This window comes from Sinocyclocheilus anshuiensis, unplaced genomic scaffold, assembly GCF_001515605.1.
Source record: "Sinocyclocheilus anshuiensis isolate Anshui unplaced genomic scaffold, SAMN03320099.WGS_v1.1 scaffold407, whole genome shotgun sequence".
In the NCBI taxonomy this organism is placed as follows: domain Eukaryota; kingdom Metazoa; phylum Chordata; class Actinopteri; order Cypriniformes; family Cyprinidae; genus Sinocyclocheilus; species Sinocyclocheilus anshuiensis.
In genome coordinates, this window is record NW_015552593.1 from 571245 (window position 1) to 587069 (window position 15825).

General features: G+C 35.0%; 1 protein-coding gene across 1 annotated transcript in view; it reads left to right on the plus strand.

The window, feature by feature from the left end:
- pcdh15a (protocadherin-related 15a) overlaps positions 1-15825 on the plus strand; it is a 202379-nt gene that overhangs the window by 118870 nt on the left and 67684 nt on the right. The window contains exons 17-20 of the mRNA XM_016456477.1: positions 1163-1242; positions 5243-5336; positions 7509-7637; positions 12704-12928. Of these exons, the coding sequence (XP_016311963.1) occupies positions 1163-1242; positions 5243-5336; positions 7509-7637; positions 12704-12928 (528 nt within the window). The remainder of the gene's footprint in view (positions 1-1162; positions 1243-5242; positions 5337-7508; positions 7638-12703; positions 12929-15825) is intronic.

Consider the following 15825-nt stretch of genomic DNA (forward strand, 5'->3'; position numbering starts at 1 on the left):
GTACACACTCAGATTTTACTTGGAATGGAATATTAACCTACCGTTTACTGCATACTATACAATATACTCTAAAAACTGCCAACTTTTTAAACAGTATTTAAACATGGTCATGCAAAACATGTCATAAAAATATCTGGAAATTTTAAAATACTCCGTTCTGGACATGGACATTTTTAATGTAATAATCAATGTAATAATAATTATATTAATCATATAATAATAATTATATATAATTATATAATAAATAATAATATAGATATATGAATAATATAAATATGTTATATATTATATAATATAATATAACAACTATATAATAACATAATAATTATATAACATAATAATATTTTATATAATATATTTTAATATTTTTAGTCATGATTTCTTCATTTTTAAATCATTATTATTGTTCTTAATGGACTTTAAATTTGTATTTGTGTGTGCAATCTCTATTAAATGATTTGCAGAAATTCTTATCCAGTAATCACAAATGACTGAAAAATTCTTGAACAATTCATGGGTCAATAGGTGTTGGAAGCCTGGTCTTAAGCCTTTGAAGTCTGATCAAATTATGAATAAAAATTTTTTTTTAAAGATGTTGGCAGATACACTGAAAATAGAAGGTCAAGTTGAATGCATTGCATTGTGGGATGCAGTATCCCACACAGTATGCCCTTTTGTATGTTGCACATTTTGATAAATGTAGTAGGTCATCTGGGTATTCTGTGCATGCAAAAAATTTGCATACTACTGAATGCACAGTAAAGATACTGATAAAGTGGAGTGTGTAGTTAGCCATTAGCCACATATATACAGTCATTTCTTTTTTCATAAGATAATATGAAATTATTTTTATAATTTTAAATTTATTATAAAATATTTTATGATTTTACAACTCAACTGCACAGACAAATTGCGCTGTCAAACTCAGAAAACTACATAATCAATATCAGCAGGTATCCTGGAATAGATGTAGGGTTATAAATTTATATATGTCACTGATTCTACATTTGTTCATCATGTCCTTCAAACAGACTTGGCCTTTTCATTTAAGTGTATTGTTATGCTGCAATTGATTTTATGTTACATTGATTTTATGTTTCACCAGCCGGTACTTGTCTGAAATACTAGTGTAAACTGAGTGTGAATTTATGTATTTTCACAGGCTACAGACCGTGAGCTGGATCCTATCACCTACCAGATACAAAGCGGTGACCCGCAGCAGGTCTTCAACCTTTCACGAACGTAAGTTTTCATTAATAAATAAAACTCATCAATTAAGAATGTACAGATCTTGTATTACAATTCAGAATATTCTATTTGTTTGCACATCTTGAACAGCAACATTGACTCAGCCAATGGCGTGAGTTTAGGGACAGAAATATCTAGTACATATATGGCATATGGTCTATAAAGTACGTAGATCTGTGCCTCTCTCTGCATGAGAATCCCTCATTGGAGGAATGAAGACAAGACAAATGCACAAACAAGCTTACAGTGTGAACGTTTCTGGGAAAGAATGTGTGAGAATTTGAAAGGCTTTGTTTAATAGTAACATGTAGTTGGTTTATTAATGACACTTATGACTGTTGTTAGTAGTAACAAGAGAGAGTTATCAGAGCAGAGAGGCAGCGCTAGTGTTATATACATCTCATCTGTTCTTTTGTTTTCTGTATTTTCTTTTTTTGGCTCACCTCACCTAGTCTGTTCTCTGCTTTTGTGTCTTCTCATCATGCTTCATCTCATCGTGCTTTGCTGTGCCTTGCCTTGTCTAATTTCATCGGGTCTGGTCTTATCTCTTCTTATCATGTCTTTTCTTATCATTTATCTTCTCATCATTTCTCATCTCATCGGGTCTCTTCACATCTCGTATCACCTTTTATCTTTTTATGCTTCACTGCATCATCACTTCATCTGGTATTCTCTTCTCTTGTCTTGTCTTGTCTTGTCTTGTCTTGTCTTGTCTTGTCTTGTCTTGTCTTGTCCTGTCCTGTCCTGTCCTGTCCTCTCCTCTCCTCTCCTCTCCTCTGTCTTCTTCTGTCTCCTCTCCTTTGCTATGTCCTCTTCCTCCTCTCCTCTCCTCTCCTCTCCTCTCCTCTCCTCTGCTCTTCTCGCTATACGTCATCTTTCTTATGTTGTGTCATTTCTCTTTTCTCTATTCTTTTTTTCTCTTTTTATTGTGTTAGTTCTCATTTGGTTTCCTCTTCTGACTTTTTAAATTGCCTTGTCATCTTGCCTCATCTCGTCTCATCTCCTCTCATCTTCGAATCACATCTCATCTTATCTTGTCTCATCTTCATATCTCGTCTCATCTCATCTTGCCTCATCACATCTTCGTATCTTGTCTCATTACATCTCGTCTCATCTCATCTTCGTATCTCATCTCATCTTATCTCATATTGCCTCATCTCATCTCATCTTGTCTCATCACGTCTCATCTCATACTTGTATCTTGTCTCGTCTCATCTCATGTTGTCTCATCTCATCTTCATTTCACGTCTCATCTCATCTTGCCTCATCACACCTCATCTTATCTTGTCTCAACTTTTCTCATCTCATCATCATATCTTGTCTCATCTCATCTTCGTATCTCATCTAATCTTGTCTCATCTCGTCTCATCTCAACTTGCCTCATCACATCTTCTCATCTTGTCTCATTTCATCTTGTCTCATCTCATCTTCATATCTTGTCAGATCTAATCCCGTCTCATCTCATCTTGCCTCATTTCATCTTATCTCATCTTGTCTCATCATGTCTCATCTCATCTTGTCTCATCTCATCTCATCTCATCTTCGTGTCTCATCTCATCTTATCTCATCTTGCCTCATCTCGTCTCATCTCATCTTCGTGTATCATCTCATCTTATCTCATCTTGCCTCATCTCGTCTCATCTTGTCTCATTTAATCTCATCTCGTCTCATCTCATCTTCGTGTCTCATCTCATCTTGCCTCATCTCGTCTCATCTTATCTTGTCTCATCTCATCTTCGTATCTCATCTCATCTTGCCTCATCACATCTCATCTCATCTTATCTTGTCTCATCTTCATATCTCGCCTCACCTCATCTTGCCACATCACGTCTCCTCATCTTGTCTCATCTTCATATCACGTCTCATCTCATCTTGCCTCATCACATCTCATCTTATCTTGTCTCATCTTGTCTCATCTCATCTTCATATCTCATCTCATCTTGCCTCATCGCATCTCATCTTCATCACATCTCATCTCATCTTATCTTGTCTCATCTCATCTTCGTATCTTGTCTCATCTCACCTTTACTTGTCTTTTTGTGCCACAAATCATCTTTCTCATCTCGTTTAATTTGGTCTCTTCTCTTTTCACCTTATCTCCTCTCTATTCATTTGACCTTGCCTCATCTTGCTTCATCTCATCTTATCTTATCGCATCTTATCTCAACTTGTCTCTTCTAATTTCGTCAGATCTTTTCTAATCTCATGTGATCTGGTTTTCTTACTCTCTACGTCTCTTCTCTTCTCTTCTCTTCTCTTCTCTTCTCTTCTCTTCTCTTCTCTTCTCTTCTCTTCTCTTCTCTTCTCTTGATTAATATCATCAGTAATGTCACTGGTAAAATGTGGAGAGGTTTTGTGAGGTGACTGCTGAAATAAAACCCTCTTTCATTGATTTGTCTTACAAAGGATTTTTTTTCTGTTGAAGAAACAGCAAAGGCAGTTGAAGAGTCATTAAAAAGGGATGTTAAAATTTAAAGACTTTGCCTTGAATGCTATGTGGCCGGCAGAAGGTTTGTGAGGTTGAAAGAAAAGAGAATCCCAGTCACTGAAGTGTTTTATACGGCTGTTTCACAGGCTTCAGAGGACACATTCAATATCGCTTTTGTAGAGGTCAACTGAGGAGGAATATAATTCTACACACACACACACACACACACACACACACACAAACATGAGCAAGCAGCACAGCAGCCTGCTTCTTCTGCTGTGTGTGACTGCAATTTTAACAGGATCTTGTCTGTCCATCCTCATCCACCGCTTCCCCCCCACACACGTGTGAGCTCACTGTAGGATGAGCCTGATGATTCGCAGAAATCCTATTGGTCTACAAATGATAATGGCATCCCTGTGGCCGGTGGTTCAGCGTGGATGATCACAGATATTAGTTGTTGAATTGCACATGTAGATACCAATGTTTATTTACTATCTGCATTGTTTTAGCAGCTGGTTCAACAAAGGAATTATGCAAATAATGGTCACGACACAAACACACCCAAAAATGTAATCCTGAATACAATTTCCAAGGCACAGTTTCTGATCGTACAGGTTATTCTGTGTTCTGAGTACGTGTTCTACCTCATCATTATGAAAATAATCACAGTATTAAACAGATGGTTCAATTGAAAATTCTGTCATCATTTACTCACCCTCATGTTATTCTAAAAATTTTGTTTATGCTGATTTTTTTTTCTATATAATGAATGTGGAAGAGCTGTCATGATAAAAAAAATGACTAAAAGCATGTTAAAGTGTCATAAAAATAGTCTGTATGATTCATAACTCTGAATAGCTGCAATAGATTTGTATGTGGAACAGATGTTGTGCATTGACACTTTTGCTCTCAAATCTCATTTGTGCTATTTGAATATTAGCATATTCAGATTTGGTGCATCATGATTGGGTTATGCCCCACCTTACATAAAATCTCCTTCTGAAAAGAATCAAGGAGGTTTGAAGCAACTTAAAGAGTAAATGACAGAAATTTAAATTTGGGTAAAATGCTCATTTAATTTAGTTGACAAGATTCATCACTGTCCTCAATATAGACTAAACATAATTAGTTTTTTTGCTGGCTGTAATTTATTTTTTGTCCATTAAATTTTTGTCAGTTCAGTTTAAAGTAATTTATTGACATGATTGTGTTTACATACAGTATTGCCAAATAATTATACAGAATAATGACAATGACAATAACAACAAAAACAATAAAAACTTTATTAAGGTGCTAGTAATGAACAAAATCAAGAAAAAACATTTATCAAGGCATAATGAAGAAAAACAATACAGTAATATTATGTACAATTATGTTCTTTGCTTATATTGATCAAGGCAGTAGTTGGTTTCTGAGGGTGTGCAATATTCATTTTATTTTTTTCTCTCTACGTCCCTTCCCTGTTTGTCTCTGTCATTTTTAAATGACAGAAAATAAATCTAAAGATTATGAGAAGAAATATTTAAATAGAAAATTTAAAGAAAGTGTTATGTGTCTGTTCAGTATAGGTCTTCTGCTGCTGGCCAATCCTCTGGACAGAGAGACTATTGACCAGTATCGCCTCATCGTCACGGCATCTGACGGCCACCCAGGAGGGGTGAGACTGCACCCATCCCACAAAATCAGCACTATAACACTGACCGACAGCTGCTCTGATTCAAACGTCTGATCTCTTCACAACCTCGTTTCATATCTTTCATATAATGTTTTATGCCACATTCTCGTGTTGCTTTAAATGCATATTTTCACAAAAGCAACCACAAACAAAGCTGGAAAAAACTCTGTACTTCTATATAATTTGGTATTCATTCGTTTTTTTCCTTCTGCATAGTAATTACTGTCAAAAACTCCTCAAGGATGTTCTGTAATGAGACTCATCTTGTTTAAACACATTCACCTTTTTAAAAGAACATTTACTTGTAATATCAGCTTAGCTTCTCTAATGAGAGAATTTCAGTAAACAGAGAAACGCTGGAGTGCTAAATGACTGCATGAAGCTCATTTATCAAACACAGACTGATATCTGTAGAGCCGATGAAGAGGGAGTTTTCAAGGAAGACGGGCACGTTAAAAGCATTTTGAGACATAAGGACGTGCCTTCATCTTTCCCTGCGCAACATGACTGGGCAAAATGACTTTCATCTGGTCAAATAAGTCGATTAAATCATTTACATTTCAGATCATGGTCATAGAAAGTGCAAAGCGGTTAATTAATCAATGTAATTTACCTGACCTCCACATCTTAAAGCATGATAATGATATCTAATGTAATATTCAGTGCAGCTCACATTCTTGAGATCAAACAGGCTTCAGTGGGGTTCAGCACATTCGTATTGCACCTGTCCTTCAGTCTGTGTGTGTGTGTGTGTGTGTGTGTGTGTGTGTGTGTGTTTGATGGTGTTGATGCCTCTTGACAGAATTGTAGGAAAATAAATTGTAGTGCACCTGAACATGTTTTTGCCAAACAACAACTCCATCTATGACTACATAATTCCCTTTCCAGTTTTTTTTTTTTCCCCCTTTTTTTGGTGAATTAATTTTTCATGCACATCCCACTGGGATTTAAACTCTATATGCTGATCTTGACTGATCAGTTGAATTTATATTCATCACTGTGTGCTATTAAACTTTTAAGCCCCAGGAACTCAATTGCGTATGATTTAATTACATCTCTGCAAATGTGTTTCTGGAATAGAGTCAGAAACTAAATGGTGACACTATTTTATTTTTTTCCAGTGAAGTCATTTTCAATATTTAAAAAGGCAACAAATAAGACTGACAGACAGCAGCATTGTGAATGTCAGAGTGAATGCTGTGAAAGGTTCAGGGTTTGACAGCAAGTGCACACTGAACTCCAGGGTTCAGTAGAACTGTCAGGACTGTGCTTTTTGTAGGTTTATAGGCACAAACAAACAATTCCTCCCAAAATTTTTCTGCAAAGACCTTCATATGAATATTAAAGCATAAATGCTTTTATTTTTTAATTTAGTATTTCTAGTTTATTCTCTTTCCAAATTTGTTTTATTATTATATTATTAGTAGTATTAGTAGTATTTTTTAAATATTTTTTATAGAAAAATATTTAGGTTTTAGTGTTTTAGGGCTGCAGAAGTGAATGCTGGAACTAGTATCATTAAAAATATTTAATGGCATTTTATTTCTCAGCACAGTCTAGTGTTGTTGCTTTTTAGTTCCTTGAACATTAAACTAAACATTAAAACATAATATATTTTTTAATTTAACTCAAATTAATTAGCTAGTTTTCTTTTAGTTTTTATTTCTATTTTATTACCAATTTGTCTTTCTAATTTAGTTTAATTTTTTAGTTTTTAGTCAGGTGGGTTGTAAAGCTTTACAATATGCCATTTGCCAAACAGAAATAAATAAATAAATGGTATTATTATATTATTATTATTATTATTAATAAACTAAAATGAATTTGAATTAAATACATTTTATTTTATTTTTAATTTGGAGTCATGAAAGTATATGTTAGTTTAGCTTTAGTTTCCTGTTAATTTTTATTTGGATTTTGGTTAAGGACAATGCTTCATTTAATTTTTGTTAACACTGCCATAATCATAATCATGCTGCCATTCAACGATATTCTTACCAAAGATTTATTACCCTTACCAATCTCAAAAATCATTTATAAGATAATAAAATCATTTTGTTTCAGGACCAACAAGAATGTTGATCCAATAACTTGTCATTCTTATATATTTAATGAATTCCTGATGATATTTAATTAATCTGTCCTTATTTGTAGATTTCCACGGCCACTGTCAGCATTGTCATCACAGACGTTAATGACAACGATCCCAGCTTCGACCTCACTCTACTCAGAAACCTGACCGTGAGGGAGGAAGAGGCCAATGTATTCGTGGGTCAAGTCAGGGTAAGTTCCATGACAAAACATATCGATGACGTATCTTTATTTTGGTGAGTTTCGTGAGGTTCCCACATGCCGCACAGATCTTCAGACATCACTTTGTATTGTTCTCTAATTAAGTCATGGTAAATTAGAGTCATTAGTCACCTTACAGCCAGTCCCTGATGACTGCTTCTGTTCCGCCCTGCCAAGCGGTTGGATTTTTAATTAGCGTGTTTGATTAATCATGCTTTGGTTGGTTAGAAAGATAATCAGTGAAAGATGTGTCAGGCTTTCATTCACAATGCTGTGTTGTCATCACGCGTCTCTTTACCGCTCATTTGTTGCTCTGTGATGTCTTGATCACTGAGTTCGGTGCCGATGTGATTGACAGGCATAAGATGATGCGACAGTGCCTTTGTGCATCAATAAAATTGTGACTGAAATCATTTAGTGCGGGTTGACCTCATGTGGCATGATATTGTTTTCCAGAAGTAACAACTAAACAAATGAAATTTAGTTGTTTGTACAAGTTGGATCTTTCCCTATGAACTGTTCTCTTTGTTTTTTTCATCGTCTTTCTTTTCATTTCATGTTTTTTGTAGGTTTATAAGCACAAACAAACTAAAAAGTCCTCCCTAAATGATGTGCAAAAACCTTCATCTAGACATAATTAATAGTTGCGTAAATGCTTTTTAATTTAAATTGTATTGCTTTTAGTTTTTATTTTATTGTCAATCTCTCTTTCCAGTTTAGTTTTTGTTTTCATTCATTTATTTCTTTATTTATTTATGTTTTAGCTTTAGTGTTTTAGGGCTGCAAAAGTAAATGTCAAACTGGTATCATTAAAATATTAAATGGAATTACATTTTTTCAGCACAGCGTAGCGTTATTGCTTTTTAGTGTCTTAAAACCACATTAAAAAAGAATATTAATATATTTTTTAAATAAACTAAAATGTATTGTGATTTTTATTTCTATTTTATTATGATTACTTTGTCTTTCAAATTTAGTTTAGTTTTTGTTTTAGTTAGGCTGGTTCTAAAGCTGTCAATATAAAATACCATTTGTCATTTTTATTTTGTATTTTATTTTATCATTTGTTTATGTTTAATGAATGAATGTTTTAATGAATAAATAGGTTTTTTTTTTTAACTAAGATTAAATTGAGTAAAATTTAAATTAAATCACAGAGTCATGAGTTTAGTATGAATAAAACTGCCATTGAAATGATTTAGTGAGTGCTGTCCTCATATGGCATCATATTGTTTTTGTGAAGTAACTAAATAGCTAAAAATTAGTTTTTTGGATGTTGCTCAAGTCGGATCCCTCCCTCTGAGCTGTTCTCTCACTTTCCATCATCTTTCTTTTCATTTCATCATCCTCTCATGTTCTGTGTAGTCTGCCATGTTCACAACAAGCAGGTGCTCACCAAACTTTGAGGCCTTGCTCTCAAATTCACACACAGATCCCCGTGGAGATCAAAAACACCTGGATTCTTATTGTGCCGTGACAACAAACAAGCGTACACATACGGACACTTACTTCACACATCACAAATGCACATCAGCGTGTTCCCGCTCTACAGACACTTACAGCCATGTTGTTTGCCACAGGCTAACATGTCCAAAAGCCTTAAGATACTATTCACGCTGAGAGCTTCGAGCATTCTACAAAACAACCCATTTTAATAGGCCTTTTGACCTTGGGGACAAAATCTGTCTGCCTATTATATTATATTATATTATATTATATTATATTATATTATATTAATTATATTCAAGTTATGCATTACAGTTCAAATTGGTATTTTATATTACATAAAATAAAATACATTTCAAATAAATGCTGTTCTTTGGACTTTCTGTTGATCAAAGATTCCTGAAAAAAGGTATGATGGTTTTTAACAAAAATAATAAGTAGCAAAATCATCTTTTGGTTTGCAATCTATGAAGGTTGCAAGTGAATCATTCTCTGTGAACCAACTTCTCTGTAATATGAAATGTTTTATAATAAATAAATGAATTAATTAATTAATAAATAAATTTATGAATAATTGAATGAATAAATAAATAAACACTACCATTCACAAAACTGAGGTCAGTATTTTTTAATGAAATTAATACTTTTATTCAGTAAATTAAGTGACAGTAAAGACGTTTTTAATGTTTCAAATGATTTATATTTCAAATAAATATTCTTTTGAACCTTCTATTCAAAGAACCAGAAATAAAAATTCACAACTTCCACAAAGACATTAAGCAATGCAACTGTTTTCAACATAAAAATGATTCCATGAACAACAAATCAGCATATTAGAATGATTTCTGAAGGATCATGTGACACTGAAGACTGGAGTAATGATGCTGAAAATTCAGCTGCACATCACAGGAATAAATTACATTTTAAAATAGATTCACATAGAAAACAGTTTTTACTACATTTTTTGATCCAATAAATGCAGCCTTGCTGAACATAAGAGACTTGTTTCAAAACTGAAAAATCTTACAGAAATTAACTTTGTATATATCGATTGTTTCATTTTTAGAATCTGATTGATGAATATTGCACTATTCCGGTTATATAATGTAATAAGTATTTGATGTGCTATATTCCACCTAATATTTTAAACAGCATTTTGCGAATTCTTTCATATTTATTATACATGCATCTTTTATGAGCATTAGTGTTTGACTGTAAATAAACTAAATATACTTTTAAAGATTCATTTGTCATTTAAAATGAATAGCGAAGGCAAAAAAGGTGAATCAAAACTTATAATAATTGGTGAAATGTTTGATGGAATAGCAGTCAACAGTGACATTAGGAAACAGGTTTTTATTAATGTATTGTGTAGTGTTGTTTGTTTATTTATCGCTCTGTTTACATATTCATTCCATTAGTTAATTATTGAGGCGAGCAGATGCCATGTAAGTGTGCTGTCAGGACGTACTGCTGGTGAGAGGGCCACAGGCAGCACTTTCATTCCTCAGCGCTCAGATGTGGCTGTAATTTCTCAAGGCTCAGACATGCTCTTTTCATTTCACTTATTTCCATTCGCCCACATTTGGATTTTGGCCCTTCATCCCATCATCTTCCTGTCCCTCCTCTCATCTCTCTCTCTCTCTTCTCCCAGAGTCTGTGTCGTTCATGTCTCTAACCAGGCATGCTTCTCTAATAACCCCCCCAGTTATTCTTCCCATCTGCATCTGTAATTACTACAGGAAGGAATTATAGCAGGCACCTCTGAAGCCATTACAGCCGAGCTCTGCTCCCCTGCTCACATACAAATGAGCCGCTGTAACCACGCAGGAATTAAGATTAGTTCAGCAAGTCTTTATTTCTTTGCTCTAAAGAACTGGCTGCAATTATTATTATTATTATTATTATTATTATTATTATTATTATCATCAGTAGTAGTAGTAGTATTCTTTATTTTATTTATTTGTCCATTGTAAAGGCTGTGCTGTGGGTGCTTGGTAAAGGTGAAACCAAAATTAAATATATCCCCGATTTGAGTAACTTATCTTGCTGCTTTATTTTTATCTCAGTGTGTCTGACACCTTTGGGTCCCCGCAGCACTGGCTGGTGTCAGAGCGCCGTGGGTCCTAGTGACAGAATCTGGTCCGGGGCTGATCAACTAATCAGATTCCCTATGCTGCTTCTCTCTGGGGGTCCTGAGCTTTATTTATATACTTCTGAAACCTTTGAGATCAGTGTAGAATTTAATTCCTTGTGCCTCCCACATCAAAGAAAGACACCTGAAAGGTTCTCACACCCACAGAGACACAGAGCTCCTCAGAGCGCCTCTCACCTGCTGTCTGTTAGCTTTCACTCCTAATCAGCTTCAGATGCACACGCACGTGGAACGCAACTATGACTCTATGTGTGCTTAACATGTGCAGTGGCCCCAAAATATATCTGGACACCTGAGGCACACTTAGAAATGTAGAAATGTCAGTGCACTATACTGTATAACAAAATACCAAAAAAAAAAGGATATTTCAAACACACTTTTCAAGTAGAACATTTCACACCATGATGTTGAAAAGTCATAATGCATTTGGAAAAATGCCCAGTATAGTTTGGACTAAATATCTTGTCATATAATGCAGTGACATTAAATCAGATGAAATGCAGTGCGATCAATGAAATCAAAATTGGCCCATTTTTACTTGCTTAATGCATGTTTATGGTCTAATTGTGCATAATTCGGCAGTGCACATTATTGCAAATAGTTCTGTTTATTAATCTGTTTATTTTTTTAATTTATTTTATTCAATTATTTTTTTATTGGCAAGACTAGATAGATGTCCACACACTGAAATTACAGCTTTGGGTTTTGGATGTGCACATCTAATTTATTTATTTATTTTTTATTAAAACTTAAATATTCAACAATAATACAATATTACAGAGGAGTTGATTCAGATTATTGTTGGACTTTAAGTCTTAATCAAAAAAAAAAATACTAAATAGGTTTGCACATACAAAAGCCATAGCTGTAATTTAATTTTTTTATATATATGCTCTTGCCGATAAAACATCAACACATCTAACTTGTATTACTTGCCTCAATTCTGGTATGTAACAGCAACATTCCACAATCCAGACAATTCCCAAATCATTTTTTTAAGTTCAATTTTAATTTTCACTCAAAAATAAGCCTGGTTACAGAAGTGAAATGAGTTATGAACAGCATTTCATGTTGTCCATGACGCCACCATTTAAGATCTCTCATGTCATCTGATCGGCCAGTGGTCAGCTGAGATGGTCCAATCAGCAGTGGTCCTGACCAACTGTATTTACCCTTATTTTGTTGTCATTCCAAACCTGTATGTCTTTCTTTCTTCTGTGGAAGAAAAGCATTGGACTTTTGTTATATGGATATAAACATACAACCTCCTGTGTTCCAGATTTGAAGAAACACAAGGGTTGAGAATATGATGATGGAATTTTAATTTTCAGGTTTGCTGTCCCTTTAAGAAACTTTTCAGGCTGCTTTATTCCTGCAGTACTTGGCAAAGTGTGGGATCATTAATTCTCTTTTTTAACCTTTATTCTCTCTGTACTCTTTCCTCTGTGTCTCTCAGGCGGAGGATGCCGATCTCGTCTCTAACGTGACCTACAGAATAAAAACAGAAGCGGCTCAGCAGCTCTTCGCCGTGAACCGTCTGACCGGCGCCGTATCAGTCCTGCAGGTGTTAGACTTTGAGGACTTGCCAGCAGGCAACAGCACCTACACGTTTGAAGTGGAGGCGTTAGATCACGGAGGAGTCCTTCCTCCTGGAACGGCCACAGTCATCATTAGAATCACGGTAGGGCCGCTAAGAGCGCTCATCAGCTTTAAAAAACTCTGTTTTATCACACCAGTCTCAATAGCAGCACGAGAAACCCTCTTCCTGAGAGTTCTGCAAGTTCCGGTCGGAGATGGTTTGAACTTGGGGAAAGGAAGCCAATTTTCATCAGGTCTAGTGAAGGTGATTGGATTAGATCTTTCAAAGCTCATCCACAGTGTCTACGTGCTAACGCTTCTCGCAGAAGCTCCGCTGACTGTTCCAGTAATGCCTACAAAAGATTTGATCTCTGAATTCAATTAGTCTTGAAAGAGAAACCTCTGTGTTGGCAGGATTGTGGGCGTTGTTTACTGGATCCTCGCCTGCGTTCGCCTGCTTTCCCCGTTGTGATATTTCTGGTTGACGGTGACAGGAGTGACAGACAAAGCTAGGTTCTGATGCTAGCCTGGCACAGCTATTCCAGGCCTGAATGACTCATTAGCTTTGTGACTGCAATTATGTGAGGATTTTAACGCGAGCGCTCTCCATCGCCTCCGAAGATTAGCCGGGGGATCAGAACAGAAGGATTAGCCTCCTCCAGTTTACAGCAGCTGGAGCGAGTGCGAGCGAGTGATGAAACATGAACTTGAACTTCATGTAAAAAGTTCCATTTTTAATTATGTAAATCTGATAGAAATGTTGTGGTTTTCAGCGAGGGTGTATGCATTAGCATTAGTGAACGCAATAGCTAACACAGACTAAAAATGAATACTCTCAGGAAACACTCTCAGAAAAAAGGTACAAAAGCTGTGGGGCGGTATCCTTTTAAAAGGTACATCTTTGTACCTTATTTACCCCTAAAGGGCACATATTAGTACCTAAAAGGTGAATATTAGTTAGGTACTGCTCCAGTGACAACTTTTGTACTATTTTTTTCTGAGAATGTTCAGAATGTAATAATTTTGGAAGTAAACATTATAAGTTAGCATTGTGAGCAACCAATATGCAATGTTATAATTAAACTAATGCAGGGAAAATGAACTTTATTTTTGTAGGTAACATCAGTAAATGCCTGAAAAAGCACACAGACTCGAATCACACCTTTTTGTGTTTTGGCTAGAGAGAGCGACCGACCCAAACAAGGTCGTTCCACACAAGTCCTGCAAGCGGCCGCCAATGGCTCATTAAATCAGTTTTGCTTCCTTTGATCACTCCAGTCTGTACTTGCCAAACTGTGGGAAGTCCAGAGCAAATACATGCAAATGAGCATCGACCCACCTCGCTGCAGGGTCGCTTGCATTTATCAGAATAATCTGTGCTTCTTAAGTTTAAGTTCAAAAGATGCCATTTAACATATTTAAGATGTGCTTCTTTTGTGAAATTGTTAAATGCAATTAATTATTTACATTTTGTATTTCATAGTCAATGTTATTTTAGTATTATTTATTTAGTATTATAATTTTTAATATACTTTTATTTTTATATTTTCAATTTCATTCAAATAATTTTTGTCATTTTGTTATGTGCTTTTGTCATTTTTTTACTAGTAGCATTTAGGTTGCATTTATTTTTATTTTAGTTTTATAGTTCTTTTTAGTTATTTATTTCCGGTAAGTAATTTTAGTGCATTCTATTTTTTCTACGTTTCGTTTCGTTTTTTTGTTTGTTTTTTTTATCTAATATTTATATTTTAATTATTTTCGGTTTAATTTCAGTTAACACAAATGTTTTTCATCGTTTTTTTTTATTAGGTTCGAATCTTAAATTTAAATAGCATTTAAATAATCAATAACTAGATATAAAAATTCTATAAGAATTCTATAATTCCATAAGAAACGTAAGTTGTTACTCAAGAACAGCTTTTTGCATGCTTTCAGAAACAGTGCTTAAATAATGGATAATTTTGACTTTTAAATTCTGATTGACTGATCTGCATGGCCTCTCGTGGCTTATTTCAATTTTATTTTCTATTATTAGACAGTTTTAGAGATCAAATAATAAGCTTTTTTGACCTAATAATTCATGGAAGTTATCAGCAGTATGTGGCACATAGATTTTGGGTTCAAAGATTGTTTCTCTTATTAAAGTGTGTGTTTATAGATCACGGTGACTTATTTCTTATGAGATGAAATTAAACCCCCAGAGATTTTCATGATCTTTGCAGCAAGTGTTTTGTTGTGATGTGAAAAACAAAGCGGTGAATTGTGGTTTTGCTGCTGCTCTCTTCAGATGTGCCTTGAATCTTGAGTTTTTTGCGTTTCGCAGTGATCTTTACCTTCAACTTAGCAAAGTTTGCACCCTGTTAGTTTTGCTGTAATGGAGATGGTGTAACAAATTGTAATGATGCTTGAGCTGAGGTGAAGGCAATATTATTAATGTCAGGGTAGAGTCATCATAGCTGGGCTTATGGAAGATTTCGAAGGTCTTGCAGGGAAAGATACTTTTCTCCTGACTATCAGGCAAAGTGTGGTTGTGTGTGTGGGCATATCCATCTGTGGCCAAGACCCCTAAGAACATTGAGAAAGGGTCACTTGACCCCTCTGAATAGTTGCAGGGTTGTTTCGATCTTGTGTGTGTCTGTAGCCCTCGTCCTCTTGACTCAGAGAAGAGCAGCTTGCAGCATATAGATCCACATCTCGTCTGCTGTAGTTTCAGCCACTTGAGCTCATGCTGAGGTGAAAGGTTAGGGTGTATCGATGTGCATTTCAGGTGGGTAACTCCCAATGAGGAGAATATCACTGAACTGAATATAACAGCAGCTTCTCTCTGAAGCATACTATTGAAATGTCATGTCTCTCAGAGGTTCGGTTCCAAAACCTAGCTTGCCTAACAGCAATGAAAATGAAACCTCATAAATGGCAATGTTAACAGTTGGTGTGTATATACAGTGGGTACGGAAAGTATTCAGACCCCCTTAAATTTTTCACTCTGTTATATTG